Genomic DNA, 10,965 nt, shown 5'->3' with positions numbered 1-10,965 from the left:
TAGTTGATTCAGATGATTAGGTTAATAGCTCGTTTAGAGAAACCTTTTCATGATATGCTAATTTTTTGAGATAAGAATTTTGGGTTTTCATGAGCTGTATGCCAAAATCATCAGTATTAAAACAATAAAAAAGTCCTGAAATATTTCAGTTGGTGTGGCAATGAATCTAAAATATATGAAAGTTTAATTTTATCATTACATTATAGAAAATAATGAACTTTTATCACAATATGCTAATTTTTTGAGAAGGACCTGTATTGTGTAAAATCCCGTAATATACACGACCAGTCGAAAGTTTGGGATAATTAAGATTTTTGAACGTTTTTGAAAGAAGTCTCTTTTGCTCACCAATGCTGCATTTATGTCATTAAAAATACAGTAAAAACAGTAATATTGTAAAATATTGTTTCTATGTGAATATATTGTGAAATAACTTATTGCTATGATCAAAGCTACAATTTCAGCATCCAGTCTTCAGTGTCACATGATCCTTCAGAAATCATTCTAATCTGCGGATTTGCTGCTCAAGAAACATTTCAGCTTATCATCAATGTTGAAAACAGATGTGCTGCAAAATATTTTAGCGATACATTTTATCTTTCAGGATTCACAGATGAATCTATGACTATGTCTGTTTGACATCTAAATATCTTTATATTAACAAATATTTGAGGCTTAATTACTGGTATATTAGTGCAAAAAGTTTATACACATGCTCTCCAAATTTGTTCTTTATTTCTGATGTAGGACAAAATCAATGGAACTTAGGATTTGCGTTTTGTAAACGAGGCCCTAGGAATAAGCTAAAGGGGTGAAGGGCGTGAGGTGCGCTTGTACCTGCAGGGGCAGCGGGTTTAAGTACCGCTGTCGTTGGACCGCTGACTTCCACTGCTGTGGGTTTGGGTGTGGAGGTCAAAGAAAACGGTTGGGGAGCAGATGTGACTGACCCCAAAGAGTCCACTCCCAGAAACCTGAAGAAAAACACAGCAAACTCTCAGCTGATCCTTCAGGATTATCTATTTTATGTAATATCTGAAATCACGCGCTTACCTGTCAGCGAGGTTCATCCTGATGGCAGGCGTTGGGGGTTTCTGCTGGCACTTTGGGGCCGCTGATGATGGGGGACATCGCTGGTGGACGCTGGGGAGGAGTGGCCACCAGAGCATTGCTGACCTCCTTCGGAGCCAATGAGGAAGCAAAGGAGAAGGCAGGAGCATCGGATGAGGGTTTGGGAGCGCTGAAGGAGAAACCTCCTGTGGCAGAGCCCAGCGAGAAGCCTGAGGAGGAGGTAGAACCCGGAGCAGGAAGAGAGAAGGAGAATCCAGTGGATGACGCGGAGGAGGGCGGAGCCAAGGAGGTGGCAGCAGTGGCTGCTGGTGGTGGGGCTGTGAAGGATAAAGTGGCTGGAGGCGGGGCTGTGCCAGAAGATGCTGGGAAAGATGGGAAGATGGAGGATGCTGCAGAGGCTGTGAAGGATAAGGTGGCTGGAGGCAGAGCCGTGCCAGAAGATGCTGGGAAAGATGGGAAGATGGAGGATGCTGCAGAGGCGGGAGCAACAGAGGACGACGACGACTCTGAAACAAAGTGTGTTAGAGCACAACAAAGTCACTGGATTGGTGCTGGACAGCAAACGCTGCATCTTAAATCACTTCTAAATCATGGTTTGTCTGCGTTAATCAATAATAGATTTAAAGTGCTCGTGAATTAAAAATTAATTAAACTAACTTCAAAGCACATGTAGGTTTGCCTGTCACAGTAAAGACCAGAAACACTTCAAAGGACTAAATGAAACTGATCTGAATAACTTTGAATGAAAACAAGGCCAAAAAAATTTGAAACTTTCCAGAGAAGTCAGTCTGACTGGTTAACACCTTGGTAAACTATTTGGTCTGTGGCAATTACATAATAGGTAGAAAACAGATGATGTTGAAGTCTTCTCTGGTTCATTTGGTCTGTTCAGACACAAGTAAAAACACACTGAAGAGATGCTTTTATATTAGAAAGTGTAATTCTGATTGAAAGTAATACTGACACTTTTTTTCATGTTCAATAGTATAAAGCAGCTTGCTGTATTAAAGTAGGCCAAGGCAATTTTTCCAATTTTATTTGAATGTAATATTTTGCCACAATTTCATTTTTTATAAATCCAGGAATTGTGATTTTGAACAGAAATATTACCAAACGTTGGAATTAGAGATGTTGATATCATGCGAATGATTGTTAAGAGAACACAATTTTATTTTTTAGAAATCCAGGAATTGTGACCAAACGTTGGAATTAGAGATGTTGATATCATGCGAATGATTGTTAAGAGAACAGTTAAGAGAAAATAATGATGCGATTGCGTCATGTTTCATTTTTATATTGCTGCAAAGGTATCTCAAACTTTTTTGCGAAGAACAAAACATGCCGTGAGTATATTGGGGTCTTAAACAATGATTGCGGTCTTACTGGCGGCAGGTGCTCTCTCTCCAACCTCAGGCAGCGGGACAGCAGCCACGGTCAGCTGCTTGACCCCTGGGTTGAGGTTCAGTAGAGAGAAAGGACACAGGACTCCATCTGTAGACAGCAGCATCAGCGTTGGTGCTGGAGGCAATCTCTTCTCATCAGCTGAGGATGCAAGAAAACAGTGACCATGTTTACAAAACAGGGTTCATGAGTGCATGAAAAGCTAAGAATTTTTCATTAGTGCAAGTTTAATACAAACAAATGAGGATGAACAATTAAACAACAAAACTGAAACAGCGAGATTTCAAAGTGGCTCAGTGCACAGAAAATAATGCTTTTCACAAACTCCACCTCTGCAAGCGTTGTGAGTTTATTGTGCACTTGGGAATACAATTTTTGCTAGGTTCACTTTATTTACATTAACATCATTTCCAACAATTTTGTGCTGGGACTTTCCAGCATTTCACCAACATTCAGCCGAATAAAAGCTTGAGAATTTGACAATAAATGTTTCCGAATTTGAACTTTTGAATGAAAGAATTTAAGTCATAAATACTTGTACTGTTAGTTAGTTCTTGTAAAGCATGAACAGAAGTGCAAACGCCCATAAAAGTAACTGTTTCCATTAGCAGTAGAGTCTTTGTTCTTTGTGTATGGATGCGTCAGCAGCAATAGGAAACATTTTCTTAGGAAAAGAAATCATATATATGTCAAATCACAGTTTAAACAGACATTAGAAGTTTATTAGCTCTTACACAGTTGTATGTCCTCTTGGCTGGTGTAATCGATGGCCATGCCGACAGGAAGTGTGTCCTCGCTGTTCTCTGTGACGGGAAGCTCCGCACGACTGGCGTCTTCCAGCAGCCACAGCTCCCAGTTCACCTGTACACAACATCACATCAGACCTCTGTGACTAACACTTGTTTTTTATTCATTTTATTTTTTTTAAGATTTATTTTTGGCCTTTTTTTGACTTTATCACGATAGAAAAGATCAAAACTGACAGGAAGCGAAGTGGGAGAGAGATGTGGGGCAGGATTGAGAAAGGTCCTAGAGTTGGGACTAGTATAGTTCAGCTATAAAAAGTTTTTATTTTTATACTTCGTTTTTCATTTTACATTACAGTATTTTTAGCATTTGTTATTTTTATTAAAAAAATGAAATGCCTATATACTTATTTTTTAGTTCTGTTATTCTATAACTTTAACTTAAAACAAGGAAATAGAAAAAGAAAAATATTTTTGTTTTTATATATATGTGATAAAATCAATTTAACTTTAATGGTCATAATGTTGTTCCAAAACTGTACAAGTTTCTTTCAGCTGCTGAACACAGATGATGATATTTTGAAGAATGCTGGCAAACAAATAGTTTCTGGTCCCCATTAACTTCCATAGTAACTTATAACTTTCTTTCTTCAATTCTACAGAAGTCAATGGCTACCGTCAACTGACTGACTCCCAACATTCTTCAAAATATCTTCTTTTGTGTTCAGAAGCTGAAAGAAACTTTTACAGGTTTAGAACAAATTGAGGGTTAACAAACAATGACACTTTTCCTTTTTGGTGAACTATCCTTTTAATTATCAAGTGTTAAATTTTTTTTTAGTTTTAGTTAACAATAATAACATAATTGTTTCTGATGTGCTGACCTTGTCCTCTTGTTTCGCGATGATGCTGACTTCAATGGCAGCTGCTGATGAAGCCAAAACCAAATCCCTACACAAGAGAAATCAGTTTGATTTGATTTGATTTCTGACAACTTATGTCCTCACTGGACTAACAAAGCTCATGCAGAGCACAGGACATGCAGACGAGTCTCACCAGTCCTCGATATGGCACAGGTAGTAGTGATGCTGCCTCTCGGTGCAAGTGCCGTACACAAGGTCGTTGAAGTTCAGATAGCGCTCATCTCTCTTTTCATCCTTTTTCTGACACACACACACACACACACACACACACACAGTTGACACATTGTTAGTAGTCGTGTCTGAAAAGTTTTACAATGTATCATTGGTTAGAATAACTCACGGGCAATGACACAACCACCAGCTCTGGTGGCGTCTCCAAAGAGCCATCAGCCGCTGCATATGCCACCGCAAAGTTATACGTGCTTAACCACAACACATCCAGCACTGTGGAGAATGAACACACACACACACACACACACACACACACACACATATAAGCACAGACTCCAGTGCTCACATCCTTAATTATGAGAGTGGAAGGCATGATTTCAGGGGTCATGAACTGCCGTTTTTTTTTGTACTGTACTCCGAGGTCCACTTATAATGCAATCAAAATTATTTATAAAGCGAGCAAATGGTTTGTGTAATGGATGTTTACCTAAGTGTTATTCCATTCTTACACCATCAGAGAATGATGGGATAGGGCTGCACGATTAGTTCTGTTTTACTTAATATCTCATAGCAGAATATATATACAGTACAGTATAATATTCACTGTTTAATATATCTTAAATAATAATAACAGCAACAATATTCGCCAAAGTGTGCAGTACTAAAAAATATGAATCTGCAGCTAAATAACATTTTAGATTGCAATTATATTGTTGATTGGTCATAATAATGAAAGCACAGTCTCATTATGATCAATACCAAATCAGAAGCCAAAGTCTGGGTTTAAAGTTGTGGTGACACTCATCTCGTAAATATAAATCACATGGCATGACATGAAAGCATCAGTGAGGCTGATTAGCACTGACATCACATCTATACATGAACACAGTAAATCTGAGCCGTTGTACCTTTGACAGGGTGATCCTGACTGTAGAAGCTGGGACAGGGGATCACTTTCTTTGCCTGTAAGGTCTGAGACACAAACACACAGCATGACATTACACACTGGACTAAACTATAAAGTTTTAACTCTAACTCTATGAGAGTAGCAAGTCCACACCACAACTGTAACAATAACAACACAGAGGGAACAATATCAGTGGAATCATTTTCAGAACAATAAATAATAATATTAATCCATCCTCCTTTAAAGAGCTTAAGCATTTAAACTGGCAGACAACAAAACTGCAGCATGTTTATAATGAACAGAACAATATTGTGTGTTCGTATTGAAGCAGTTATGGTGTGGAAATAGTTATCATGCTTGGTAAAGTGAAGATCTGAGGATCTGTCCGTCATAAATTGTCATGTTCAGACGTACAGGAGTGTACTGAACCACTGTGGCGTCCTCTTTCCCAGCAGACACCTGCTTCCCTTTGGGACTCCAGCAAACTACAATGAGATAGAGAGGAACGAATTAACATGTTTCAAAATAAGGCCAAAGACACTGAAAAACCAGTGGTGGAGACATCTGGACACTGATGGCTTTATTCAAGATTAGCACTGTGAGAATAAAGACAGCACACAGTGAACACTGACCGCAGGTGATTCCCTCAGAGGCAGGAAGCTGAGCGACCACGCTGACAGAGTCCTGAACATCCAGCACCATCATACTGCCATCAGACAGACACACGGCCAGACGGAACGCGTCCACTGGACTCCACTTCAGATCCTGGATCAGCGTGTCTACAGCAGCCGCGGGTTTGAAAGAGGTGAAGGGACGCTTCTCCTGTCTGCCCTGCTTGAGCAAACACACACACACACACACACATTAACACTTTGGTATTCTTCACATTCTTGATCCATGAACATACTATATTTATTCTTTAAATATTCTGTATTTGACTGAACTAAACAAAATTCACCCTTTAAATTAAGCATAATTTATTTCTATATACAGTAATACAAATATTAGAATAAAAATGGCATTTCAAATTAATTCAGTGTTTAAGTATAAAAAATAAAAAGCAAATGTATTTGAATTTCAGTAGATGGAAAGCAAACTAATGCCATCTGGTGGGAGAAATAAAGGCATTCACATGCTGTGTGGTTCAACTAATAGTTGCCTGTAAGTTTGAAATTAACATGGATGAATGTGAGCCTGAGAAGGACAGACTTACATTTCTTACAATGGCAGCATGTGCAGTATAAAGGTCCAAAATCATTCAGTTTTCACAACTGCTTTGTGAAGTTAACATGAAATCTTTTGGTCCAAAATTGAGTATAATAGCTTTAAGTCTGCATTATTGATTCTGTTATTTTTGTGTTTATTTCTTTGAAGCTGCTTCAGAAATAAATGTGACTTGACTTTATTATGAACTAAAGTACACCACATCATTCCACCGCTTCTGCTGCAGATACGTATGTAGACTAAACATGAGGAGCTGCTTGAAGAGGAAACAAATGAAATCAGATTTGAAGTAGTTTTAGGAGAGTTGAATGACCTTGTTGAGGAAAGTGCGGACATCGTAGAAGTCCATCGTGAGCTCAGCGGTGTCCCCCGTCCCACACACAGACAGTGTGAGCTCATCGCTGCTCAGAGCCATGTGATGCATCGCCACACCGACGGTCACCGTGACAGCGCAGGAGCACTCCACTGATGAGACACACATGAAACACACGTGAGTCTGAGCTCAGTCACAGCAGAACAGAGTAGAGTTCGCGTGAGCGTTCATACCTGTGTCATTGGGGTTTCCCTCCAGACGGCCAGCTGCAATCACATCTCTCGTCCAGAACACTTTCAGCATCTCGTCTTTGCCAGCGAAAGTCAGGCCATATTTGTTGGAGATGGCGAGGAGACTGGAGCGCTCCTTAGGAAGATCCGCAGACGACTCGAACACACGGATCTTCTTCATCTGACGGAACTGAAAGTCCTGAGGAGCACAGCAGTGCACATCTTTATGTCAGTGCCTATTACTGCCGTGCAATAACAGGCTTTCTGCAGGTTTATGAAGGTACATTTAAGGCCTTTTAAAATAAAGAAAATTAAAGGAGCATACTGAATGGAACACAATATGTAAATATGGTGTAAATGTCTGGTTCAAAAGAAAGACCATTTGCCAAAGGCTCTGGATTGCACGTAATACTGCCTTAAAGGGATACTCCATCCCCAAATTAAAATTTTGTTATTAATCACTTACCCCCATGTCGTTCCACACCCGTAAAAGCTTTGTTCGTCTTCGGAACACAATTTAAGATATTTTGGATGAAAACTGGGAGGCCTGTGACTGTCCCATTGTCTGCCAAGTAAACTGCACTATTTAGGTCCAGAAAAGTATAAAAGACATCATCAGAATAGTCCATCTGCCATCAGTGGTTCAAACTGAATTTTATTGAGCGATGAGAATACTTTTTGTACACCAAGAAAACATAAATAATGACTTTATTCAACAATTTTTCTCCTCTGTGTCCTCTGTGTTTGGAGAATATGAGCTGCACGCAAACTGCGTATGTTCTTCTGTGTCAGCCCTGACACAAGGATTTGAACTACGCTTTGATTTGAACAAAAACAGCACATCCGTGCAGCGTGGCTGACACAGAAGAGCGTAAGCTGCCTGCATTCAGCAGATATTCTCCAAAATGGTGCTACGGTGATGCGGAGAGACACAGAGGAGACACAATGTTGAATAAAGCCATTAATTTTTGTTTTCTTTGCATAAAAAAAAAATCGCTTCCTAAAATTCATAATGAACCACTGATGACAGATGGACTATTCTGATGATGTCTTTCTTACTTTTCTGGACCCTGACAGTGTAATTTACTTGGCAGTTAATGGGACAGTCACAAGCCTCCCAGTTTTGATCCAAAATATCTTAAATTGTGTTCCAAAAACGAATGAAGCCTTTAAGGGTTTGGAACGACATGGGGGTAAGTGATTAATGACAAAATTTTCATTTTGGGATGGAGTAACCCTTTAAATAATGTTGAGTTTTTTGCACAGACCAATAGTTTCACTTCAAACCTCAATATATCGCCAGGAGCCATAGATATTAATTTTGTGTTGCCTGACATGCTGTTTTGACTCTCAGAGTGGCAGTAGCCATTGATTTGCATTATATGAATGACCAAGGACAGAAATTTCAGCTAAAAATCTTCTTTAATGTTCTACTAAAAAAAAAAGAAAGAAAAAATACAACTTTCCTACTTCGTGGATGACCTGAGGGTGAGTATATTAACATTTAGTAAATTAACAAATTTTTATTTTTGGATGAACTTTCACTTTAATTAAAAGGGAAAGTCTTAAATTCAAGAATGTTTAAATGTGATTTAAAATACACCCACAAAAAAAAAAAAAAAAAAAAAATGTATTCAGTTTCAGGTTTCACATTCGTTTCACAGCAAGAGTGACATTAAACCTAAAATAAGTCTATAGTGATCCGACTTGTTTAAAATCCCAAACACCCCAAACCGGAGTCAAATATGAACAAATAGTATGTAAAGAGTCTGATGGGAAAGGGAAACTATATTTTGCTTAATTATGCTGTCAAGCTGAGACTCGTATGAAGTAATTAACAGACATATATGACACTTAATAACCTCCAGAATTTGTTTATGTTATCAGTTCGTGTGCTTAACTCACAGAGTTCCAATATACCTGCATATTTAATCATTTAATGCGGACTAGTACTATTTTACAAAAGTAAAACTACACCAATTCGTAAGAATAAGAAACTAAACTAAGGCACAAGCCACATGAATTCATACCGCCATAAACATACATCACCTTTACCTGCCACAGGACGCCTTTACTCTAATAACTATAATAATATTAATAATAATAATAATAAAAATAATAAGAAAAGGAGTATTACTAGCGGGTAAATGTCTCACCTTCATCTCTCTCTCTGGAATAGAGTCCGGATCGTCTCCCATCTTTGCAAAGCTTCACTCGAGCGCCGTCAAGTACAATAACAAGTTAATGTGTAGCTAATAACGTTATTATTGGCGAACTAATGAATTTATTCTGCTCATCTCAAACTCTCTGCGTGTTAGCAAGAACCCGCGTTGAACTTTAGCAGGAAATGACGCGTGTTAAGACGCGGATGCGTGTCATCACAATCTTGTCACACGGTAGCGACCCCTAAAGGCCAAACGGTGTACAGCAGCACAGCGCTCATGAATGCAACACCGAATATTCACGCCGATAGCCTGGTTAGTATTTGAGATATCTTCCGATTTAATGCATAATGCAAGATAAACTGTGTAAGTGGCTCTTAGAATGTCGCACATTTGAACATTAAACTACCTGTCCTCTGGCAAAGAACAACTTATTCTTTAATAGCATGATAAAGTGACTTTAATGTTGGCTACTTCTCTCTAATTAGACACAATCAATATTGCAATAAAAAAATATTTTGACTCATATTCACATTTATATTCTCTGATGACAGAAAAACACCCCAAAATCACTTTGGTTAAGGTTGTGTCAATGTTCTCAAGTTATGAACATTCTTCCAGCACGTTAATAGAACGCTAATTATTCCAAGTTTTTAAGTTGTTCTCAAAACATTAGTACAAAAACACTATTTAAACATTGTTTATGGAACGTTTTTCTGAATCATTTAGTTAGACGTTAATCTACTCGTTCCAGATGGTCCAGAAAACATTCAAAATTTGCAAAATGATTAAATTTAACATTCCTTTTATATTTTCTCTAACATTAAAATAACCAAGCCAAAATAAATAAATAAATAAATAATATTGATTTAAAATAGGCTAGTATGGGTAGACTAGTCACAAGTTTGACATTTTACCGAAAGAGCATCCATTATACATGCTATTACTAATAATAATGATCAAAGAAAAGATCAAAGAGTAAAATGATGGTTTTGTGAAATGTGTATTTTGAAAGCAAAGTAGGCTATTCTGAAGGACATTTAACTGTGTTTATGTCATTTTGACCCAGAGAGGATAACCTTTTCCCCAGAAATGCCAAACTTATAGGCTACAGACTTTGCTCACACAGGGTAAAAAGTCAACTCAACTAGCAACTGACAAATTAAAACTTTTAGTTCATCTAATGAATAAAAGGCAGTCTGCTGAATTGTAAAAGATCTGTCACATCAACTAAAAGTTATTTAATACTTATCAATTCTACACATCTTTAGCAATCTTCTTTCTTATTGTTTCATTTATAAAGCCCACAGTAATATGGAAAGAATCTGCCTCTTAAGGCAAACATGCTGATAGACAAATGGTTTAAAACCACAAGATACCTCCACACACGATTCTCAAACATATGCTGAGGACCAACAAATGTTAATTCAGTAAAAGTATGAACTAATTGATCCATAAGACAGCTGACAGTGACAACACCACCAGCAGCATAAATTAAGCTAGTAAACAATGATAATATTTTAATAATAATAATAAACCGCAGTTCATGCTGGGAACTTGCTCAGTATTGTTCAACGTAAAATAATTTGTTTAGATAACTCTTTTGCTAGAGTACTCTTGTTCAGTTCACACAAAACAATAAACTGCTACTAAAAATTCTTTACATTTGTTAGACGACCTCTTCTCAAGTTTTTTTTTTTGACAGTGTAGCCTATAACAATTATAAAAAAAATGCATGTTGGTCACAATTATTAGCACCCCAAGAAATTCTTATGAATAAAATATCTCTGAAGTATATTCCCATTTTTTAGCACACAGGG

At 37.8% G+C, this 10,965-nt stretch overlaps 1 protein-coding gene across 1 annotated transcript; it reads right to left on the bottom strand.

The window, feature by feature from the left end:
* Window positions 1-836: 836 nt before the first annotated feature.
* On the bottom strand, window positions 837-9,343 carry LOC122137308 (nuclear pore complex protein Nup214-like). The gene is made up of 13 exons (XM_042723077.1): window positions 9,140-9,343; window positions 6,987-7,182; window positions 6,754-6,905; window positions 5,849-6,047; window positions 5,631-5,701; window positions 5,218-5,281; window positions 4,479-4,582; window positions 4,272-4,378; window positions 4,100-4,166; window positions 3,204-3,330; window positions 2,452-2,610; window positions 1,051-1,574; window positions 837-971 (listed from the first exon to the last, which is right to left on the bottom strand). Exons 1-12 carry the CDS (start codon window positions 9,179-9,181, stop codon window positions 1,054-1,056), a joined length of 1,809 nt encoding a protein of 602 aa, XP_042579011.1. The 5' UTR covers window positions 9,182-9,343; the 3' UTR covers window positions 837-971; window positions 1,051-1,053.
* Window positions 9,344-10,965: the final 1,622 nt, after the last annotated feature.

The sequence above is a fragment of the Cyprinus carpio genome, chromosome B5 (assembly GCF_018340385.1).
Source record: "Cyprinus carpio isolate SPL01 chromosome B5, ASM1834038v1, whole genome shotgun sequence".
NCBI classification, from domain to species: Eukaryota; Metazoa; Chordata; class Actinopteri; order Cypriniformes; family Cyprinidae; genus Cyprinus; species Cyprinus carpio.
This window is presented reverse-complemented; position numbering and strand designations above follow the sequence as displayed.